This window comes from Platichthys flesus, chromosome 15 (genome assembly GCF_949316205.1).
Source record: "Platichthys flesus chromosome 15, fPlaFle2.1, whole genome shotgun sequence".
NCBI lineage: Eukaryota > Metazoa > Chordata > Actinopteri > Pleuronectiformes > Pleuronectidae > Platichthys > Platichthys flesus.
In genome coordinates, this window is record NC_084959.1 from 20,618,954 (window position 1) to 20,643,107 (window position 24,154).

Sequence of the window (24,154 nt, forward strand, 5' to 3'; positions counted from 1 at the left end):
GACGCTACTTTTTGTTTGTTTTCACATCAGAGCAACTTCAATTCAGTTCAAGAAAATTGTATTTATTAAGTCAGTTAATATTATTTTGTCAAACACTTTGGTGACTGTGGAGAGTAAAAAAAAAAAAGACTTCTTTTTTTTCTGCCTTGACCAGTATAAGGGGTGAGAGGAAAAAGGGGAGAAAAGTTAGATACATTTTTTTTTATTAACTTTATTACTTTATTAGTGATACTTAGAAGGGGTGTGGATGGATTTTGTAATAGGGTCTATGAATAGGGTTTGTAAATATCACGTTTGGTCTCAAGTCTTAAAATCGACATCATCCTCATGGACTCATGTAATAGACAAGATAGTAAATTTAATAGTTATATCATTGTGAATTGACTACTGTTGGTCAGACAAAAAATAATATCCGAACACGTTAACCTGGGCTTTCAGAACATGGAATTTTTGACATTGACAGAGCAAATGGAGAACACAGTAGAGAAGTCAGTGCCCATTTCAGTGGTCCAAAAGTAATGGGACACTTGGCAAATGAATGTTTCTATGGAACCCGAGTGTCGTCAGAGTATTTCATGCATTTCATGCAGGAGCTCGCTGGTGTTTCTGAGCTTACTGAGACATCAGAGCCGACATTTATATTGAGCAGTAGATGTTTGAGAAGTGAAGAGGTCAAAATAATAATGAGTCTCAAAGAAGAAAACAATTCTGTGCTCACATTGAGACAAATGCATCCAATGTCATTCCATCTGACAACATTTTATCACTCAGCAGGACATTGATCTAAAGCAACCAGATCTTTGCAGGATGAAGAGGTGGAAAATCCTCAACTGGCAGAGTCATCAGTCACCTGATCCGATCCGATTGAGCTGCAGCCCACCTGCTGAAGAGATGAGTGAAGACAGAGAGACCCCACAACAAGCAAGAGAACATAGTCACTGAATGCAAATGATTTAACATTAAATATTAAAATCATTAGAACTCCTAAACTTGGGCATAATGTGTTAAAAGGGCCACAACAGTTCTTTCGAATAGTAAGCTGTCATCTAAAACTTAAAAAGGAGTGAAAACGGCCGTGGCTTGCTTTGTGTCGTCACCTCTGAGTGGTCAGTGTCAAATTTAAAGACTGTTTGAGGAACGTCAAGAAGTCTGTGTGAAGGAGGCTCAGCGAGAACCTCCGGGGGAACCAGGGAGAGGGGATTGATACAGCTTGGAGTAGTTGGCCAATCAACTCTCCCTAGATTCAAAAGGCATGGAGCTGACACAGAGGGAGAGAGAGACACAGGAGTAGGAACACAGAAAGATGCACATTCTGTTTTTATTTATTATTGTTTTAGGTACTTCCACAACCTGCAGAGAGAGGTGAATGTCACCTACAGCTTTTCAACCACTTGGAAGACCGAGGAGAGGGCACAGCCTAAACAGAGCTAGGCTGCTGAGAAAGACGAGCAACTCAAGAACCAGGAGCTGAACAGCTCAGTCAGAATCAACCTCTGAAGCCTGACACCTGCAACATTGGAAGCTGCACTGACTCCATGCATTGACACAGCTGAAAGAACTTCCTGTGGACACAGAGGAGTGTGTGAAAGAGGTTGTGGATGTCGTCTTTGAGACAAACCTCTGCAGGTCTCTATGCCAACATCTGCTGCTGCCTCTCATCAACATGTAATGAGCGTTTGACAAGAGGCTACTTTTATCTTTTCTTATTACTTAACTAAGCATCCTACCAATATTGGCATGTTCTGACCTCGATTTGCTCAACTTATGAGTTTCCAAAGGAACTTAAATTAGCACACACTGATCACCATTGAGAGGAATCAGTGATCAGAACTGTGATTTACTGATCAACTGAAGAGGCAGCTGGAAGAGGCCAAACCTCAATGTTGCTTAGTCAGCACTATAAGGCTCATTGGGGATCACTTCAAAACACATATAATGAATAAATATTATGCACAGCTGCCTCAGAAGACTCCTAAACAACCAGGATGCACTCTCTGAGTGTATGTGTGTGCTCTTCCAAATCATCTACCAGCATCTGGAGAAGGTCACAGCCAAGGAAGTCCTGAAGTCATACTTTGAACAAATGGATGCTCTTTCCAAGCAGGAGAAAACATCACACAGGATTTCTCTCCTGCTGAGAAAAGCAATGGATTTGAGGAAGGCCCATCCTCAGGACCAACCAACGGCAGAGCTCCTCCGACTGAGGGTGCAACCTGAACACAGGTATCTGAACAGTGGCAGCTTGGAAGACACCATGCACGAGCTCTTCGGAACAGCAGAGAGGCTCCTCTGTCCTCCACGTTTTTGTCAGGTCCTCGGTAGACTTGACATTCAACTGCAACCGTGACTGTTGGAGGAAGATGGGCCTTTTGCTCCTCAAACCGGAATCCTGTCAGCAGATAAGGTAGTTTAAAGGCTGCAAGACATCATTGAAACAGCTGTTTACATTACTATCAAGCATCTGGCTCTTCCTCAGCCCCTTACCTCATGAGGTGTCTCCATTGATTAAACTGCAGTCTAGAACCTCCTCAACAGGCTAGTGTGCGGACTCAGTCCAAACCCCTCCTCTGCCATCCCTCCGGTTTGACTCCCGACTAATCCAACCCCTTTGTGAACCCAACGTCTAAGAAACACCTTGAACGAATTTGGTACAAGTGTTAACCTGGACTGGATTTCAGTTTGGATTTCAAAGTAATAATAATAATAATAATAAAAAGATAGAAATGAGAAAAAAGACAGATGGTAAAGCTCATTTGCAAATACACATTCCCTAAACCTTTTTGGGAGAAGTTTGGACGGAAATTGAGGATGGGTTTTGAAGAGGCAGCCGGACATGATAGCAAATACACAAACCACTCTCCAGTTATAGTAGTAGGAGGGATAGCATACTAATTTAAACCTTCTCAAATTCAAGCTGAGACTTACATTAATGAAGTAAGCATTATTTTTATTCCAGTTTGAATGTGTCGTCTCAGGGCCTGAAGAACAGAATGTGTTCCTGTGTGGACTGCAATTGTTCACTGTGTAGGAGTTATGTGCTAACCTGTTCACTTCTAACTAGGGCAGTATTATTTGATTCTAGATTATTTAGTAACACATGTCATTACGCTACACTACGTGACTCCAGCCTAAGAGTGAAATGATCCAACTTCACTGGCATCTGTTTGGACAGTCTGGAATTAAATATTAGTACACAAGATAAATACCCAACAAAAAGTGTATGGATCCAAATGTGTCCTTTATTATCAACAAATTACTGTACACTATCTACAGCATATCTTTCTATTATATGATTACATACAGTTACAGTGAACTCTATTCATTTGATTTGAATTCTTCTTGAATCCATTATGAAACCGATAAGCAGACTTTCACCATTTTGAAAGGTGTTTGTGATTTGGTTCTCAGAGTGTCTGCCCTCACAGCTAAGTTTAACTTTTCACACACGTACACACACGGCTGCCAATACAAGGCACATACCTCAGTCTGAACCATGGAGGCTATACACATGACACATGGAAATAACTGCTTTGTTCTGCTTATTCTGATGGTGAGTGAGCCGCACACTCTTCATCCTTAGCTGGATCATCTCTCTCCTCGATGTCTGGAGCTTGGGCTGACTCCAGCTCAGAGCCAGCTGTCAGTGCCGACACCCTCTGGCTGAGCCGCTCCAGGACCAAATCAGCAGTGCAGGCAAGACTATGCTGAAGAGACGGAGAGAAGTCCAACAATACAACTTAAAATCAGAGATATCGTAGGTGGTGGAGATTTGAGGTGGTCTGTTGGTTTTGAATACAGAGGGTGACAGAGCTCAGATCTTTATAATGTAGTTCAATAGGAGATTGTGGTGACTTCTTTTTCTTTGGAGATTGATGGTCAAGTTTAGCAGCTCATTGATAAAGAATGATGCAAAAAGATGCGTCAGACTACTGCTTAAAATCCTCATTGATACAGAAATGAGAAGGTATTGTTTTAGCCAATTACAGGCCATCTCAGAGCCTAAATGTCCTAACCAATTAGATCAATTCTGCTGGTGACCAGTAGGAGTCATTAAATTTATCTATAATCGCTTCAGTTCACCTCTTCAGTAGAAACAACATATTTTCTCTAGTCTACATGTCTGTGTTTACAATGGAAGCAGATTACCTATCTGCTATACTGCTGCTCTTCAGCATCATGGATCTCTGCTTTCTGCTACACACCTGTAAGATATGCAGCCCCTTTAGTGTGAGGACAGCCAGCTCCTTCAGACCGTCCCCGGTCAAGTCTAAGTAGATGATGGACAGCAAAGGACTCTTGAAGCTCCGCCGCCACAGCAGCTGAAACTCTCTGCTCCCCACCGGATGAAATTTGTAGCACAGAAGTTCCTGCAGGACCGACAGGTAGATAACACCATCATCATTAACATCTCACCAGGGCAGCCGGCAAAGAAGCAAAGTACTGAGAGAGAGATGGACTAACACATTCTGTTTGGTCTTTCATGACTTTTAATGAGATTAAAAAACAGAATATCACCACTTTAATTCTTTAAAGTAATATTAATGAAGCCCATTAGTACAGAGAAGCTCTGACCTGTCCGTATGTTCCCAACAGCACCTCCTTCTGCCCGTCAAAATCCAGGTCAATGACTAGAGCGCAGACCACTGCGTCCCATTGGTCACTTTCTGAGAGACACGTGGAGCGAGATAAACCAAACTCGTGGACATCTCTAAAAGAACATAGAACCACGAGTAAAACACCAAATTCAAGTTAACCTGCACAAAAGAAAGCGAGTATTCCACTGAAACCTTTATAAGTCTTATCTGCTTCTGACCTGTAGACAACTGCCATCTCAATGGTACTGGTTACCAGAAGGTTGTAGCCCTCCATTTCCACACCTGAAGAAGAAGTAACAACAGTGGTGAGGATTACTGTAGATTCAAACTAGAGGCAGAGGCTAACTACAGCAAGGCAGTGACATACTTGTCTCTCCGCTGGCATGGCTGGGCTCAGTTTGGCATCTCAGAGGAAACAGCAGCACTGTAGAGATCGGACTGTCAAACTGGACCCGCCAGCTCTGCAAAACCTCTGTTGAGAAAACACACAATATGATTTAAAACACTCAAAGGAATAGTCCTAGGGTACATTAATGATTTTGGCCACTTTTACTTAAATGTACAAATAATAAATAACCAACGAAGAAAATGACAGCAGTCATAAATTATCATTACAGCTTCCTTCAGACAAACATTTAGGGCCAGTTTTCATGCTCAGACTTAACAACATGAAAAATATATGATCTCGCTGTAAACATTTATTTCTCTACAGTTTAAAGTGACACACTGCTGTTGACTTTGTATAAAAAATTCACACAGCACAGATACAACAATGTAAATAGGATACTTCACATAGTTGATTAGTGCACAGATGTGTTCCAACTGAGTACTGTATGAAATTAATGCGGATCAGTGCAAAACATGAATCCTTAACACAATATTAAATATACTGTAAATAAGATTTTACCTTTTCACTTTGAAAGGCCGTGAGGCACCGACACACGATTAAACTCTAATCTGAAACTATTCTGTATGCACTTTATGGTGCACTAAATGTACTGTTCCCCATTTTATTGTAGGGATGAGTTTAATGTATGCAGTATATACCTCCAAAAATCCCACAGTGGAATGAATCTAATCTTGTCCATGGCTTGTACTTTCTTCTAGTGACCACAGACTTTTATTGAGCCTGTGTCTGAAATCTACTCCTTCATTCCCTCATTCCGTCATCTCTATATAATTATTTTTTTACTTTCGAGTAAGCAGTTTATTGAGATTTTGGACACTTAATAATCAGTGTCATGCTGCTTTCACGTTCTATCTCTCACAAGCAACTGAGGGGGAAAAAACATTCATGACAGAAACCGAGTCCTAGATATCAAGAGTTACCGACACTGATCATCTCTTTCATGAGAACTACACACACGTCAACAAACTGGTGTCTCAAAGAAATAACACCACAACTGATCCAGATTATTTTACATGAGCTATACACTGTTTGTTTAGTGTTTGTATCTAATTTCACTTGGTATTAAACTGCTATTCATATGTAACACAACAAAAGAAGACATTTAGCTGCAGCAACAGCAAGATTATTTACATCAGGACTAGCTGCCTTGAAATAATGTATGAATATTCACCAGTCAGATTATGAGTGATTCCTGTTCCTCTCATTCTGCTGACATTGCATGAACACAGCATAATTTTTGCATCATCAGGACAGGTGTATTGCACTGTGGGATTGTTTAGAGAAAATATATTGCATGGACACTACTGTTTCTGTTGCATTGTGCAAAGTTTTGAGGACACTATACAGTGCACGTGAAATAATAATCAGTAAAAACTGTGCACGATTCAGTAAACAGGGAGTGTGCTATTAAATCAATAATGGGCCTTCTTCACTGAAAATATGCTGACCTGTCATAGCAAGAACAGCAATGTGAAATAAAACTGGTTGCTGGACTTGTGCAAGCAGAGTTAGTGTATAGCTGACTGGGAGATTTGCAAACACAGAGCCACCGTTGATGTTATCATTGATTTTCCTTCTATGACAAGTGAAATTATCTGCTGTGAAAACAGGTCTGTAGTGACTGAGTGAAGAACAGGGAAACATGTTGTTATTGTGACCTGGAAGATCATTTCAAGATGGCTACTCCCACTGCTAAAAAGCCAAAATTATAATTGCTGCTGTGTATATGTGGCAGTTATTTTTTAAAAAGTAAATCAAGACACAAACAATGAATGCCTCATTTTAAGTCAGATGAATTGACTGTATTAGTTTTAATATTGGATTTAATTTGCAACACAGTGATGGAGCCTTTGCAGTCGCAGGTTCGTTGTTACTTCTGAGCGTGGAAGATTCTGTAGCTATCAGACATGAATGAAATGATAACTACATGGCTGATATGTCTTTTTCTGATTTGACTGCAACCATGATGATAGCGATGAAACATGAAGGCAGGAACCTCCCTCCTCTTAGATCTGTGTGTGAGTGTGTGTGTGTGTGTGTGTGTGTGTACAGATGTTGTTTGTTGCAGCTGTTAGTGCAGCACTAATGACACCTTTATCATCCTAATCAGTCGTGTGACCTCACAGGATTCCCAAGATACATGAACTCTTCACACATTTAACGTGAACAGCACACTAATCTGTCACAAAGTGTGTGCAAACATACTGCACCCTCCATACACCATAATAACTTCAACTTGGAAGGCTGGTCAAAGACACTGACACTCGGTCACAGAAATGTGACCGAGTGGAACATCATTAATTGTCTACTCTGTGAGTTTATCCCTCACCTGGCCCAGTCTGATTCACCAGAGCCAGTCCAACGCAGCCGTTCTGACAGCCGAACGCTGAGATCCTCCTGTTGCCAGCTATCCCCAACATGTCTAACCACAGCACACTGCAGGGAGGGAAGAGAAACACAACAGGAGGGTTAGGACGAATCATATATACACTGAATTGTATGTAGGACTGATAACTGTCAATGTCCTGCTTCTACAACGAAAAATGTACATATCAAATACTTTCTTTACTGTTATGAAAAGTTTTTTAACAAGGTTCTACACATTTTAACTTTACTGACGCTTCAAACAACAGGCAATTAACATTAACATTTTCTTGCAACTTTCAACAGAACAAGTACAGAGTATGGTCAGGTACTATTTCTAATCAGAACAATATTGATGGGTATGGCCTTGTATTTTCAGGCAGTTTTAGAATAGTACAGATAGGTCAATAAATATTTGGACATTGACACAATTTTCATCATTTTGGCTCTGTACACCACCACATTGGATATGAAATGAAACAAGATGTGCGATAAGTGTAGACTTTCAGCTTTAATTTGAGGATATTTACATCCGAATCAGGTGAACGGTGTAGGAATTACAACACACTTTATATGTGGCACACCCTTTTTGAGGGACCAAAAGTAATTGGACAAACTAACATAATCATAAATGTAATTGTCACTTTTAATATTTGGCTGCAAATCCTTTGCAGTCAATGACAGCCTGAAGTCTGGAACCCATAGACATCACTGACGCTGGGTTTCGTCCCTGGTGATGCTCTGCCAGGCCTCTACTGCAACTGTCTTCAGTTCCTGCTTGTTCTTGGGGCATTTTCCCTTCAGTTTTGTCTTCAGCAAGTGAAATGCATGCTCAATTGGAATTCAGGTCAGGAGATTGACTTGGGCATGGCAGAACATTCCACTTCTTTGCCTTAAAAACTCTTTGGTTGCTTTCGCAGTATGCTTTGGGTCATTGTCCATCTGCCCTGTGAAGCGACGTCCAATGAGTTCTGAAGCATTTGGCTGAATATGAGCAGATTATATTTCCCGAAACACTTCAGAATTCATCCTACTGCTTTTGTCAGCAGTCACATCATCAATAAATACAAGGGAACCAGTACCATTGGCAGCCATACATGCCCACGCCATAACACTACCTCCACCATGCTTCACTGATGAGGTGGTATGCTTTGGATCCTGAGCAGTTCCTTCCCTTCTCCATACTCTTCTCTTCCCATCATTCTGGTACAAGTTGATTTTTGTCACATCTGTCCATAGCATGTTGTTCCAGAACTGTACAGGCTCTTTTAAATATTGTTTGGCAAACTTTAATCTGGTCTTCCTGTTTTTGAGGCTCACCAATTGTTTACATCTTGTGGTGAACCCTCTGTAATTGCTCTGGTGAAGTCTTCTCTTGATTGTTGACTTTGACACAGAAACGCATACCTCCTGGAGAGTGTTCATGATCTGGCCAACTGTTGTGAAGGGGTTTTTCTTCACCAGGGAAATAATTCTTCTGTCATCCACCACAGATGTTTTCCGTGGCCTTCCGGGTCTTTTGGTGTTGCTGAGCTCACCAGTGGGTTCTTTCTTTTTAAGAATGTACCAAACAGTTGATTTTGGCCACACCTAATGTTTTTGCTATCTCTCTGATAGGTTTGTTTTGATTTTCAGCCTAATGATGGCTTGCTTCACTGATAGTGACAGCTCTTTGGACTTCATAATTAGAGTTGACAGCAACAGACTCCAAACACAAATACTTCACTTCCTTGTCAATGAAATAACGGGGGAATAACACACACCTGGCCATGGAACCATTGAGCAGCCAATTGTCCAATTACTTTTGGTCCCTTAAAAAAAGGGGTGCCACATATAAAATGTGTTGTAATTCCTACACCGTTCACTTGATTTGGATGTTAATACCCTCAAATTAAAGCTGAAAGTCTGCACTTAAAGCACATATTGAGTGTTTCATTTAAAATCCATTATGGTGGTGTACAGAGCCAAAAGGATGAAAATTGTGTCAATGTCCAAATATTGATGGACCTAACTGTATATGTGTATGGTCACAGACTAACTACAGTTTCTCTGTTGTCTCTGTTGTAGTTGTTTTTTAAGATAAAAACTGTCAATTGGATCATACAGAATCTCAATTTCGGCTTTTCAGTCAAATTCCAATCCCTTTGCAGCATCTTGAGTAAATGTTTTCCCAGTTATCACAATACACTATTGTTTTCAGCTGCAGTTCCCATTGTCCCTTAATATGAATGGTGCAATCAGATGTGTCCAGCGTGTAGTTTTCCTACATAGGAGACGTATATTTTGACTCAAATAAGCTTTGACATTGGTTGGTACTCTTCTATTCATGTCTCACTACACATCTTTTACAACAAGATATTTTTCATGGTAATAATGACACAGTTAAATAAGAAATAGAAAATGTTTTCATTTTCGACCATTTCCTGTTAAAACAACAAATGACCTTCTATTTGTGTCACACATTGTATGTAACTATATGATACAAATTGTTTGATATGTTATAGATAAAAGGATCTGTTCCTAATCATACAGTATAGCACTGCAGGTACTAAACAGCCTTACCAGTGCATATAGTGTTGGCTACCAGACCACAGACAAATGTTGTGAGTCAGATTAAAACACAGAAGACAGAGAGACTTACAAGTTCCTGATGTTCTCAGTCACTCAAACCCTCAACACACCTCCAACCAAACAGCCACATGCACAGCTAACACACGTGCACACAGACTAACTTGCTGGGTAGTTGTTGTAGTTCAGGGAAGAGTCTCTCCACTAGCTGCTCTTCAAACTGGTGGAGGGAGGCGTTCTGTTGGAGACAAAAAGTGTCAGGCTGATTGATGCTCTGATATTTACATGATGAATCAGAGTTGACCCCTACTAAAAAAAAAAACTGTGACATTTTTATAAATATCTTGTGCAAAATCTCATCACAAACACACACACACACAAAGCGAAACAGAAGTCTGTGGCCTGACCTCCTTGTACAGGTGGATCCTCTGGTCATGGCCACTGAGCAGAAACACTGTCTCGCTTCTGCCATCGTCACACTGCACTCTGACAGAGAGAGAGGGAGAGAGAGGGAGAGAGAGCGGTTGCTGACATTTATCATGCAGAAAGATACTGTCTGAAAACAGCTGCCAGACGGTAACCCACTGATAACACTAATATTCTTTCATGAATACTTGCAAGCAGTCTCATTAAAATGTCACCATTTATGAGCCATTCATGCAAAACTATTGGCTCTGAAGTCCATATAGGATGACACAGTGATGGCAGTGGAGACACAAGTAATAACCGTAGTAACTATTATGGTAAATTAGTATTGAAACCTCATATCATGTAATGTTAAAAAGAGTGAAAAAATCCTAAATCCGCCCCCTGATCCGGATCCTCACCAAAAGTGAATGGGTTCTTCCCTGAGTCTTGCAGAAATCCGAATAGTTATTTATGTTTAATCTAGCTTACAAAGAAATATACAAACCAACAAACTACTGGAAGAGCTGAAAACATAACCTCTTATGAGGAGGTTACAAACAGATTTCTAGAAACAGATCCACAGCAGTATATTAACTGAGATAAGATAAAAGTATTGATACTCACAGGGAATCTGATGAACTAGTGTATGAGAAATTAAAATGTTATCAATAACTAAAGTAATATGTTATATATATATATATATATATATATATATACATTACATATATATATATTATATAAGACTCAAGCCAGGGTTGACATTTAACTTGCTGAGTAGCTGGAATAGTAATGAAGCTGCTCCTGATTCTCTTAAATCTTTTATGAATATTAATTTCACACAGTGATGTTAAGCTCTGCAGATTGTCCAGATGTGTTAATGAAAGCAAGGTTTTAAAATGTACCTATTGATTAAGGTATGTATGTTTATTTTTCCATAATTGAGTCGCTTATCATTGACACTATTAGAAACTTTCTATGATATGTAACTCTCTCTATATAGGGAGTTCAAATTGTATAACCATAGTGAACTCTAACTGGATTGTAAGCATTCATTATATTTCCAGTTGGACAGATGAATTAACTCTCGCTGGTTTGTAATGATGTCTTCCTTGTTGTACTTTCACTGTCCAGTCCTGTAGAAACCTCAATCTTTCTGGGATTTAAAAGTCAGGGCTCACCACAAAGTTAGCTATGAGATGCTTCTGCGTTTCGCACTAATGTTGTGTATTGTTTTACACTGTCACAGCTCAAACTTACTCTGTGTGGTACAGCTGGAAGGGTGTGAACTGCAGCTCCAGATTCAGACAACTTTCTGTTCAGAGAGGCACACCAACAATCAGCAAGAGACACATCTGTGAGAGTGATGAGGGCCGTTCACATCTGGACACTTCTTCACTCACGTGCAATGGAATCCAGGTTGAACTCTGAGCCGGGCTCATAGTCACAGTAGATATTCAGGAACGGAGTGGCTTTGTCCCCAGAGTCCTACAGGAGATCAGTCATAGGTCACAACACTGCTGTCATTGTAGAAAGAGTTTACAACACTTCATCATACACATGCTGGGTTTATTAACATGGAAATACCTTTATAAACGTGATGCCCACCACCAGGCCTCTGTTGGGTGGAGACTTGGTGAAGGCGTCAATGGATACAATTTCTGCATCAACTACAAAAAAGAAGGCAGGATGAAATGTTTGACTAAATTACTGACAATAACTGCATTGCTACAAGAAAAGCTCACTCCATGTCATACCATCACTCTTCGAGGCTGCCCCATCTTGATAAAATGTTTCATGCTTTATGATAAAAACCCATGGAAACTCAATTTCAGGTGTCTGGGATCCTAATCAAGGGTCTGACCAAGTTTGAACTCTGTGACTTTGACTTGTCATATCTCCTTAATTATAGGCCACAGAGAAATGGTTATCATGTCATTTTTAAGCTCTGTTCCATATTCTCAATAAGTCCATAACTTCTCCATAACTCAAGATAACGGCATCACATTACTAACCCTTTATAATGTTGTTGAACTGCAGTCAGCGATCAGTGCAGGGTCAGACACATGCAAAGTATTAATAACCATGTTGATGAGCTCCAAGGTCACTGGAGATTGTCCTCAAAGAAATACAACATGTTTGAAACATATTTTTTTTTTCAGAATGTTAATTAGATTTATTGCAAACTGCACTGACAGAGTTTGAATGTTGAGGTGATAATGAACCTCTAAGAAGCAGTGCCTATTCTTCATTTGTAGCTGTGTCTTTGCTCCACTTTGTTTTTCCTGGCACAGCTTCAACTTCCACCTGGTGTATCACTAGTTCATCAGGGAGGCATGAGAATATGAATGATGGAGTTGATCCACGAGGAAGCAGAAAGTGACTTTGCCACCATCAACTGTTACACTGTGGCTGTACATGTTAATAGCTGGTGTCTGGGGTGTGTTGAGGAGACTATGCCCAGCATTGGAAAACTGACTCAACTTTCTGCGTCATTGTGGAACATTTCCATGCTAAATACTCCCATACTGCCCTGATGTCTCAGTGGCAGTTAAACCTGTGACAGGATACACATACAAAATGTTGAGTAAAGACACAAATACTGACTCTGAAAGAGCAGAAATTAAGAATGGCCTCATTATTTGAGAGGTTCATTATCACCTGAACAATCAAACGATCATATGTAGTTTTTCAGAGACCTGGGAGCCATGAACAAAGCAGTACACTGTTATTTTGTATGTGTCTGACCAGATCACTAACTGGTGTGCAACAGCCTTGCACAAACTAATAGTGATGGTGATACTTCAGTCATGATGATTTAACAAAGAATGATCTGAAAGTCCAATTAGCAAATTATATTTAAGTGTATAAGTATATAATTCTACTTCAAACACCAGGATCTATCTATCTATCTATCTATCTAGCTCAAGAGAAATACAGGATTCAGATTAGCATTTAAATATAGTGGTGTAGGAGTGACTGTATTGTGTATGAACATGTTATGTAGTATATGTTTGTGCGTGTGCGTGAGTGTGGGTGTGTGTGTGTGTGTGTGTGTGTGTGTGTGTGTGCGTATGTGTGTTTTGTGTAAGCGTGTACCTGGTATGTATGTGAACTGCACCTCTTTGGCTACAGGTCTGCCTTTGAGCTGCAGCTCCTGGTATCTGAAACACACCACCTTCCCTTTGAGTGTGGCCGTCAGCAGCTGCTGCTCCCCGGCCTGACACAGCCCGTAGATGTTGCTCTGCGACGGGAAGCGGCTGAAACTGTCCTCCACGAAGGGGAACATCTCCCGGAGCCTCCTGCGGGTGGAGGTCAACTCACTGGTTGGAGCCGAAGGGACGATGAGAGTCTAAAGTTTTCATGATGGTTTAGAGGTTTCTCTGCTTTCTGTCTGTGGTCACTGCATCGTCAAGCTAGCGAATACGAGAAAAGGAAGTGTGGATAATTAATTTCAAAATACAGCGTCTCCATTCGGTTTACTCGGTGTTCTAATGGCTTAATATTTCATATTGACTATTTTATTTTGAAAACAAACTTCCTTATTTTCGTTTTGTCGCTATTAAAGAAAGCTTGACATCAAAAGGAGGGAGCAAAACATCCGGGTTTGAGTGGAGCTGCGTTCATGGCCATCGGATAAACTCTAATCGGTGACTCCAAACAATTCAACGAAGTAGAAAATACATTTATCATGACAAAGAGTTACATGATATTTAAAGAATGGGTTAGGGTTAGGGTAAAATGTTCTTTCGTTTTTTTTAAATCTAATTATGTTTTGTAATTCCACTTAAAGTATAAATAACAATAAAATAATAATTTGCATGGCTGATATCTTAAGTATTTCACTATGAGTTTACCCCTTTATATATCAAATCTAGCAAATCACCTTGTGACTGTGGCAAAGTGATTTTATTTTGAGGTCACTAACTTTATGACTTATTTTCCATTCAAAATACATAGTCACAAATGCTCTGGAAGGCAGCGCACGGGCTCTTTTCTTCATGTTGTAAATTTAAGACGTAGTTATCACGTCACATGCATACTGCTACCACCTAGCGGTCATTATTTTTATTTCAATAATTGTGTGCTTCTTCCGTCAATGAGTTTTTCCTTTGAGTCTTTCCTGTTCTCATCGGTCTCTGTTCCACTGACTCTCTTCTTTTGTGCATTTTATTCACAGTCATGACTCAAACAGATAATTATACTAAACCAAATCTATCCATGTTTTTTTTTTTATTAGAATGATTTACAGCTCAATAAATAACATGCACTGTTATGCTAGTTACATTCATCATAAACTCATATTCCACTGGCATATAACTCTTATTGTCAAGTTTGTGTCATCTTTAGGGCTGACAACTTCAATGTATCTTCTCATAACAAGACATGTCCAGCAGGTGTCAATAGCAGCTCACTCATCAAGCTCTACTAACCATAGAACAGTTGGATGTCACTCGACTGAGGGACAGCTTTACTCCTCATGTGTACAGTTAAGCAAAAACATGTTTTGATTTCCTTTTAAAGTAACTACTAATAGCTAAATTATAACAGTGTCCTTGATAAAAGTTAAAGTCCAACTATTATTTCTCCTTCCAATATCTCTCTCCATCTCTTTTTTTGTATATCAACCTGTTTTTAGTGGTAAAAAACATAATGTCTCAGAAGTTTTTAAGAAACATTCCGTATGATTGTTTCCATAAAGGACCCTCCTGATATCAGATCTGTTTAGCAGAAACTACACTTTACATGTTTTTATTTAGTAAATGGACATTAGTATAGCCTGAGGCAGGTTTTTTTGCTTTGGAGGCCCAAACACTGACCACGCTGAACTCAACTGAAGGTTACAGTTTAGTGTCTGCACCTTCTCTAACATACGGATAAAGGGGGGGGGGGGGGGGGGTGTTCCTATAGTGGGTAACTTAATGTCTGAAACCCGTCCATACATTATATATTTAATACCTGTTACTATTGGAGTAGATGCATAATGTAAAGAGTTCTTCAGGGTCAGGTAAGATTATGGTATACGTCACTTTCAAAACAAGTCTTTTCATATTTAGGTTCAATGAAGAGCAACAGCATTTACAGTATAATACACATTACAAAGTCACAATCATTGAATACAACCCTATATCTGTTTGAATTTGATAGGAAAAGTGCTTTAATGAGAGAACTGGACACAAACTGATTATAATAAGTTAATTTATATAGCCCTTTTGAAACAGGGTTGGAAGACTACATCACATTAAATCATTAAATGCAAACAATAGTATAGGAACAATAAAAAGAAGATGGCATTACATGAAAGCAAATATATACAAAATAAATAATTGATCAAATATGAAAGAAAAAAAGGACCACATTTTTTTACTGGCTCATAGTATATTTAATATGAGGCAGGTTGAATTTGAGTTTTGCACCTACACATCAGAAGTGAAAGGACGACATGGCAGAAGGATGTCATCACCAGCAGAAGAATAACATCTGACACTTGATTATTTTGTTGTAACTTACATTTAAAAATGTCATTTCACATAACTTTCGCCAAAAAGATCAACCAAAAAAGGAGCGACGATCATCAAACTTAAAATCAATCATGCTCCGTGGCGGATATGAACACAGTAGGAATATTAACCTCATATTGGATCACTGTTGTTGTGTGGTCATTCCACAGTGTGTGTTAGGATGTCCAGCATTTATTACTGAGGTGAAGCTGTAGGAGGTGAGGCCCTGAGACCTGTCGCTGCCGCTGCTTCTGCCCCTGCTGCCGCTGCCGCTGCATGTTGGGACAGTTCAGAGGCCGCACTGTGCTACACCCCCACTTCTCCTACTAATACCATCTGCTAATCCATCTGCAGGATTACTGTCCACTGTAATCACTCATCCTCCACACTGACACACCTCACCTCACTCTGCAACTCCTGACTCACTGCACGCTCACACACACACACACACACACACACTCACAAATGTATCTTGCATAAGAAGTTTATTGTGGCTGTAGTTTTTTTATAGAGTGTAACATCAGGTTTGCCATCACTGTGCAGTAATTAGTTATCTCCTTTGTTGAGATGTAACCATCACTAAAATAGCGTTTACAAAAATTAATTGGTGGTTATTACATTTAATAGAGAATTTTTCTTTTAAGTTGCCATCCTCACAATTTTCTGCTTTTTTATGCTACATAACATTTCTTCTTCACCATATCTAAGAGAGAAATGTTTTCAGTGACCGACATGATGATCTTATTAATGACACCACGTTTCCTTGTAGTTATGACCTGTTATGAAAGAGCAGCATCTGGTTTGGGACCTGGCTGTAAATGGCAGTTCAAACCAGCTCAACCATGAATAAAATACATCCTCAGTCTGATGTGATATGGAGTTTTATTTATATCACAGGTGCTCATTTACTGCAAAACCAGTACTTTTATATCTGATACTTATTTTAGTGTTACATCTATTTACTTGCTGATTCAGGATTTTGCTCAGGTGACTCGTCAGAACAGTTCCCAAGCTGGACTTTGCTGTTCAAAGAAGAAACATCCACCCACTCTCTCAGCTGAGGGGGACTGACGGTTGTAACTGTTTTAATACATGTATCACGTTTTGAATTCTGTCTTTTCTTCCATGCTTTTACTCTAAAGCACCTTTAACTGTGTTCTGAGAGTTGCTCTATAAACAACATTCTTATTACTATCATTATGTTTTCGGTATGGCTGCCTTGACCATGTTTTATAATAACAGTCTGTAGTAGCCGTATGATGTGGACAGACTCCTCCGCAAGAACTAAAACGACCAATAGCATTATAGAGATGTGTTCACCTGCCAAATATAACTGAGACAAATTGATAGAAAACACCTGCTCCCTTCCTTCATGCTGCTGTTATATAGCGGAAACTATCTTTATTTCATACAGTTTGTGACAAACTTTGAAAAATAGATAGAACAAATACATGATAGTTCTCCCTCCTCTTGGTGGTTAGGCTCAGGTTATGGTAGGGGAAAGTAACTTATTCCATGGCTAACATGCATTGGTCAAAAACGCAAAGTCTCATTGTGAAAAATCTTCAAAAACAGTCAGTGAAAAAAATGTATCTGGTGACATTTTCCTAAATCTATGAACTCTTTTTCTCTTTCACACTATTTCACACATTTTTCAAATGATATCGCGCAGTTTTCCAAACGGTTAAAGACACATTCTAAGTGATGGTAAATTTCATCCATTTCTGCGGAACCATATTGAAAAATATGTGAAATCTTTGCAGAATATTTACACTACAATAAAGAAATAATCATTCCAACCCTGATTGCAACTTCAGCTGATGCACGTTGGTCTTGCAGACTGTATGAAGAGTTTTGTCAAAGTGTCTTCAGAATCGTTACAAATTGGGGAATATATGTATAAAGAGCTCCTGCTCCCACACTGTTCTTTCTCTCCTGAACTAAACCTTAACAAATAACTATAAACCTGAGACTCAGCACTTTCATGTTGTGTGCAATATTTCATTACAAGTTCAGCTCATAATCTGAAGAACTGTCCAAGGACTAACATTCTGGAGCATCCAAACTTGACAGATTTGTTTATTACTAATATGTCATTCTTTTTAATTGTAAAGAAAATTAGCAGACAAAAATTCTGCATTTTAAAAACAAAACTGGAGACAGGCGATGCTTGGTTTAGCTGAGCATAGAGACCTGAAGTAAAGGGAAATAGCTCTGTTCTAATGTGACCAAACTCCATCCACCAGCACCTGTAAAAGGGGAGAGCGTGGCCTAGGGGATGGAGCGGGTGTTCTGCAACAAGAGGGTTGCTGGTTCAAATCCCACTCTTTCCCATCTGCATGCCTAAGTAACTTTGGCAAAGATACTGAACCCCTAAAATGGCCCCTCATCAATGTTGAGTGTACTAAAAATGTAATTCGCTTTGGACAAAAGCGTCAACTAAATGACATGTAATGTAAAACTCAAACATCCACACTTTATATCCTGTCATTTTGATATAAGATCCAAAGTCTAAAATCAAGTTTGTGGTTCTAATGAGTTGTTGAGCAAATTACCACCATGGAGATAAGAGTCTCCAAATCTTCATGGGTGTATTTTATCCAGGCTTTGGTTATTGCTATCAGTTTTTGACATATATAGCTGAGAGGATATCGAGTCACATGTTTTCTCCATTGCAGGTGAAGAATCGCCCTGGAGCCTTATCGCTCAAAGTCACACAACCACAAGCTAAACATGTTTACAGGTTGCTCTGCACCTTCCGCCCCGTCACATTCATCGACTGGGGACATTCCAAGGTCATACTCGGCTTTATGATGACTCAGCAGTCTGAAGGTGCCAACTCGGTCTCATCTTGTAGCAGTGTCTCCATCTGCAAACGGTCTAATAAATGAATATGGTAGCTCTGCCAGTGTGTGTGTGTCTGTTTGTTTGTGTGTGTGTGCTTGTGTCCAGTTTGACAGTATCAACCTAACTGGACTGGAAGGGGGTTGCTGGGGTGGTTAGTGTCGGTCTGTGCTGAGCTGCTGGTGGCACCTGGTTTGCACAGAGGGGATTAAGACTGTGTGTGTGTGTGTGTGTGTGTGTGTTTGTGTGTTTGTATATGTGTGCACGCGTGTGTGTGTGTGTGTGTTAGTGAGTGATTGGGGTTGACAGCAGCCTCTGTACTGCTGGCCGGCCTGCAGATTTAGCCGACCTGTTTTAGACACTGTAATCTGGATTAAGCGCAGCAGTGTGTCAGTGGGGAGGGGGAATGGAACCTCCCCCACCCGCTGCCCCTTCACCTGTTTCAACCCCCCCCCCCCCCCCCCCCCCCCCTGCCCCTCCTGCGCTCATCCCCTCTCTCTGTCTAACCTGCCCCCCCCTCCCCCCTCTGTCCACCTGACGTCGATACGTGTTGTCCTTCTTGAGTCCACATCCTCCTGGCCTCCAGGTCAGCCTCCAGTGTGTTGAACACAGACTGTTCCATCTTAAAATAAAACGCCTGCTTGCATCATTCTGATTGCGTCTGAGGACAGATTTAGGGGGAAGGGCGGTCGGGCAGGGATTATATCAGCTCAGTCCTCTTCCCTACTTCCCTATTTACTGATGCAGCTGCAGGACGAGCTGTTCCACTGTTGGAAGAAGACTGGATCCCCATCATCAAAATCAAGTTGACAGTGTTTGCATAACATTTATCACCTTTATTTGTTGGGGTAAATAACTCATTATTTTTCAATTTTGTAATTTTATTACACACTATTGCTACTTGAATATCATAGTAATAATTAAATATAGCAAATTGTGTGTAAAATAATAGTCAATAATACTAACCCATTTTGAGACAACCAAAAGCATATTGAAATATCTAATGGGTTAGAAAAGGTTTGTCAAAAGTTTACAGAGCATAATTTAAGCATATATGCACAATATTGCATAGACATTTACAGAGCTCTCTCTTGGTCACATCACGTTCCCGTAGTGTAGTCCAGGAGTCGTAAGTTCTCCATGTGTAAATGTGCAGCTCCTTTCTCCATGCTCTCCTCAATCCTCTGCCCGCGTCCCTTCCATCTTGGATTCGTCCTGTCGCCCCATTCTCTCTCTTCTGCCTCCTCGTCTTTCGTTTTCCCAGTCTTCACACCAACTAGTCCAATTCCCACTGTGTGAGGCTGTCGTCCTCTCCAGCCTCCTTTCCTGCAGCACCACTGAACGGATTGCTCTGTCTTTCCTCCCTTTATCTGGAGATAAGATACTTACTTTTCAGATAAAGCATATTACGATAAATCAAATAAGCTTTGTCGGTTTCGTGCATCTGTGTGTGTGTGTGTGTGTGTGTGTGTGTGTGTGTGTGTGTGTGTGTGTATGTGTGTGTGTGTGTGTTGGTGTGAGTGCAGCATGTGTATATGCATCTGTTTTGCAGATAAATGTAATCTGTTAATAATGTGTGAATGAATGTATGACAGCAGATGTGCAGCAGGTAGAATGGAATAAGGGGGAAGTGATAGCGGGATGAGAACTGAAAGGAAAGTGACAATTTCAAAAAGCATCCAGAATAAAAATGCTTGATGCTTCTTCTTTGAAATATTAAAAAACATAAGTTCTGTTGAAGGTTTATAACACTTGTATTAAAAATGGCAGGTAAACAAACTCAATATCCAAAACTTGTTCTTTATTCTTGAATGATATGAGTATGCACTTTGAAATAACTTTATGTGAACAAATGCATTATTTGTATTTGAAGATGAATATTCTTACATTATTTATTTTAACATTGTATAGACTGTTAACCCCACTGTTAAAGTTTCCACTGATATCAGAAGTGATCAATTACAACATGGAGAAAAAAACAGTTTGTTACAAGCCTGTTGCTTTTTCTACATAGGTGCGTGTGCGCGGGCGCGTGTGGTGGGAGGGGTTTAGTGGAGCCACTTGTTTCCTCTAATTAGCTGCGTGTGCCGGTGAAGAATCTCAGTAGAGAGACCTCCCCAAGGCGCACAGGCATCCAGGGGCCACTTCACCTGTGCGAGGACTCCTGCGTGAAGAAGAGCGACTGGGAGCCGGAGGAGCCGGAGGAGCTGCGGACCTGAAGCTCAGTGCGCTCTGCCCCGTCTGCTGCTGCGACACAGACACAAGCTGAAGCCGCGGGGTTCAAAAAGAAAAGAAAAAAGTCTTGAACTTTTCTCCTGCAGACCCGCTCCGGTGTGCACCGCTCCTCCGTGAAGCAGCTTCTCTCTGGCCCTGCTGAGCTCGGAGGGGCCCTCGGCTGCTGTGTTGCGTGTCCGACCTACAAGTCAGCACCGGGACTTAAAAGCCCGCTGTCAGGATGATGTCCTACATAAAGCAACCCCATTACACCATGAACGGGTTAAATCTGCCTGGTCCCGGAATGGATGTGCTTCACACAACCGTCGCTTATCCATGTAAGTATATATACCAGGATATCTAACCGATATATCGATCATATATCTTCTTGTACTTATACTTTCTGATTTTTGTGTATTTTCGGAACGCCTTTGTCTCTTTCCGTGTATTGTAATGAATAAAGTCCGCTGCAGCTAAACGAAGAGTAAATTAGAATATGAACAAATACATTCATAAAGGTTTGTGTGATGATTGTGTATTTTGTATATAATGATTAAATTGTTAAATATCGCCTATGGTAAAATCGCGTATGTTGCGTTGATGTGAGATAAAGAAAACAGTATTTCAGAGTATTATTGTATTATTGGTTTCCTTGTGATTTGATGAAAAGTTGTTAATTTCCATATGATTTATTAACAACTCCGGAAGATGTCGTTTATAAATAAAAAGTGCAGACCGGCAAATACGCAAATTGTAGGTTCAGACAAGAAGCAGATATATTCAACCTATTGAAATGTACATAATCTGCCCTCCCTCTGGTGTTCAGCATCAGGAAATACATATTTGTTTATGTCTTTTATGTGTTTATCATTTCCCAACAGTTAACAGGTCTCACGTTGACACATGACACATTAAGGTTCACAGTAGATGGAAACACTTGATACGCTAAATGCTTAATGTGACTAAATCCAATAATTGCTCACTATACTAGTTCTGAAACAAACACACCAAGGCAGAGTGTAGACATATGAAACATTACAAACCTTTGTAAAACGGATAAAATGTAACTGTATCCCCCTTCTCTGGGGAAACTATATGTGACTATATAAAGAAACAGTGACTGTTTTGATGATTTATTATCATGAGCAAATATAGTCTGATCTCCTTCCCAAGCAGAAATTCAGGATCACAAACAGTATAAGTATCCATCAGTATATTCATTTGTGTGTCATCCTTACAAAGCGGAGCAACAACACAACTCATGCAAATGAGGACTTTTCAAACTGCCTTTGAGTTGTGCTCATACTTCACACCATCGCTCCATCACCACCAGTATAATAACCCTCTTTCTCCCCTCTCTGTGTCACTTGGGTTCGCAGCCACTCCCCGGAAGCAGCGCAGGGAGCGCACCACCTTCACCCGGACACAGCTGGACATCCTGGAGGCGCTGTTCTCCAAGACCCGCTACCCAGACATCTTCATGAGGGAGGAGGTGGCCCTCAAGATCAACCTGCCGGAGTCACGTGTGCAGGTACAGCAGAAGTAGGCTATAGCCTCATGGTACTGTTCAGTGTTTGTGGTTTACAGCCATAAAGTTGCTTGAAGGTAACAAGCTGCAGACTGTCACTTGTGGTGCATCACTTCAGATATATAAGTGACACTTGCCATTTCTCTCCTCTGTACCTCCCTGTTAATGTGCTGACATGTGTATCGCCATCTTTGGTTCTCCAGGTTTGGTTTAAAAACCGCCGTGCCAAGTGCCGCCAGCAGCAGCAGCAGAGCAGTGGCCAGTCCAAGCCGCGTCCTCCCAAGAAGAAGGCCTCTCCAGTGCAGGAGCCCGACGCCCCTGGTCCTGTCCCTAACCAGTCTAGCTCCTACAGCCCCTCCTCTGGCCAGTCAGGGTCCACCCTGGCACCCAGCTCCAGCACTGGAAACGCAGCTGTGTCCATCTGGAGCCCTGCCATGTCACCCCTGCCTGACCCCCTGGCTTCCTCAGCCCAGTGCATGCAGCGGCCCTCACCTTACCCCATGAGCTATGGCCAGCCATCGGCTTACACCCAAGGCTACGCCAGCACCACCTCCTACTTCACTGGCTTGGACTGCAGTGCCTACCTGTCCCCCATGCACTCGCAGCTGTCGGGCACAGGGGGCGCTCTCAGCCCCATCACCGTGCCCTCAATGGGGGGCTCCTTAAGCCAGTCCCCGGCGTCTCTGTCCTCACAGGGCTACAGCACAGCCTCCTCCCTGGGCTTCACCTCTGTTGACTGCCTGGACTACAAGGACCAGCAGGCCTGGAAACTGGGCTTCACCACAATGGACTGTCTGGACCACAAAGACCAAAACTCCTGGAAGTTCCAGGTGCTCTAGAAGGCGAGGGAGAACTTGTTAAAGTGTTTCAAACATGTGCCGAACATGTCATGTGTGTCAGTGAGTTCTGTTTGAGATAGTTTGAGGCATGTTCTGCCCGAGGACTTGTTATCCTTGATTCTCAGTTTCTTGTTTGTAAGGTTTTGTTTGATTTTCTAAAGTTGATCTCTGTAGAGATGCATTTCATGATGAGAGGACAGTGACTGTCACTAACGCAGCCTGACTGCACACCATGTCTCCTCTTCATGTTCCGTTAACCAAGACAATGAAAGCCTTGGAAGCGTTTTCAGGAGAAGACCAGCGGAGACACCGATCCATCTCTCCCTGTGGGACATGACTGGGAAACTCAGCGACATGAACTCTACACTTGTTCGTTTTGTTTTAAACCTACATTATCATTTAGTGCAAGATACTTTAACATGAAGGGGCTCTCGAGTCCTTTAGGTCACTTCCTCTTTCAGGGTCAATTTATTTTATGCTAATTATTATTAAGTTATCCTACCCTTACATATGTAACTGGTTGCGTTTAGATCTCTTCTATTTGTGTTGCGTGTTACAGTGTTAGTTTCATCATTCTGATCTGTTCAGTGAAAAGTTCGACCTTCTGTTGTAGTTGTGTGACATATTAAAGCAATTCAGTCCATGTCTGTTCCGTGATGATCATTGAGACTCTGGGCTTTGAAGTGAGTGATAATTTGGCTATTGATGCTGCTGCAGGAGACAGTGGTGAGGGGGGGCAGAGTGAGGGGTCAGGGTGGAGAGTGGCTGTGTACGTGTTGTCAGATCGTCATGTTCGTCATGTGGCCTGCATGTCTTGGTTATTTTAGTTGTTCTGATTCTGGGACTGTCTCAATCCTCTTAGCCTCCCTTCAGCAATGCCCTAAGTG

General features: G+C 41.0%; 2 protein-coding genes across 3 annotated transcripts; one reads left to right on the forward strand and one right to left on the reverse strand.

The window, feature by feature from the left end:
* Nucleotides 1-3,219: 3,219 nt before the first annotated feature.
* kptn (kaptin (actin binding protein)) lies at nucleotides 3,220-13,767 on the reverse strand. Its single transcript, XM_062406881.1, has 12 exons — nucleotides 13,441-13,767; nucleotides 11,929-12,011; nucleotides 11,745-11,829; nucleotides 11,602-11,656; nucleotides 10,344-10,422; nucleotides 10,101-10,174; nucleotides 7,334-7,440; nucleotides 4,963-5,067; nucleotides 4,814-4,877; nucleotides 4,573-4,708; nucleotides 4,203-4,367; nucleotides 3,220-3,704 (listed from the first exon to the last, which is right to left on the reverse strand). Exons 1-12 carry the CDS (start codon nucleotides 13,628-13,630, stop codon nucleotides 3,540-3,542), a joined length of 1,308 nt encoding a protein of 435 aa, XP_062262865.1. The 5' UTR covers nucleotides 13,631-13,767; the 3' UTR covers nucleotides 3,220-3,539.
* Nucleotides 13,768-20,718: 6,951 nt separating this feature from the next.
* On the forward strand, nucleotides 20,719-23,482 carry crx (cone-rod homeobox). 2 transcript variants are annotated; one of them, XM_062405449.1, is made up of 3 exons: nucleotides 20,719-21,238; nucleotides 22,271-22,431; nucleotides 22,632-23,482. In XM_062405449.1, exons 1-3 carry the CDS (start codon nucleotides 21,142-21,144, stop codon nucleotides 23,265-23,267), a joined length of 894 nt encoding a protein of 297 aa, XP_062261433.1. In that variant the 5' UTR covers nucleotides 20,719-21,141; the 3' UTR covers nucleotides 23,268-23,482. The 2 variants fall into 2 exon arrangements, with proteins under 2 accessions (XP_062261433.1, XP_062261434.1); XM_062405450.1 differs by having other exon boundaries at nucleotides 20,724-21,238; nucleotides 22,280-22,431.
* Nucleotides 23,483-24,154: the final 672 nt, after the last annotated feature.

What these genes read in the sequence shown, in the direction of transcription:
- crx (XM_062405449.1), top strand. Translation starts at nt 21,142, where the DNA reads ATGATGTCCTACATAAAGCAACCCCATTACACCATGAACGGGTTAAAT. An exon ending in CACAACCGTCGCTTATCCAT is followed by an intron (nt 21,239 to 22,270) that starts GTAAGTATATAT and finishes CTGTGTCACTTG; the next exon opens with GGTTCGCAGCCACTCCCCGG. An exon ending in TGCCGGAGTCACGTGTGCAG is followed by an intron (nt 22,432 to 22,631) that starts GTACAGCAGAAG and finishes TTGGTTCTCCAG; the next exon opens with GTTTGGTTTAAAAACCGCCG.
- kptn (XM_062406881.1), bottom strand. Translation starts at nt 13,630, where the DNA reads ATGTTCCCCTTCGTGGAGGACAGTTTCAGCCGCTTCCCGTCGCAGAGC. An exon ending in CCATGCCAGCGGAGAGACAA is followed by an intron (nt 4,878 to 4,962) that starts GTATGTCACTGC and finishes CTTCTTCTTCAG; the next exon opens with GTGTGGAAATGGAGGGCTAC. An exon ending in GAGATGGCAGTTGTCTACAG is followed by an intron (nt 4,709 to 4,813) that starts GTCAGAAGCAGA and finishes ATGTTCTTTTAG; the next exon opens with AGATGTCCACGAGTTTGGTT.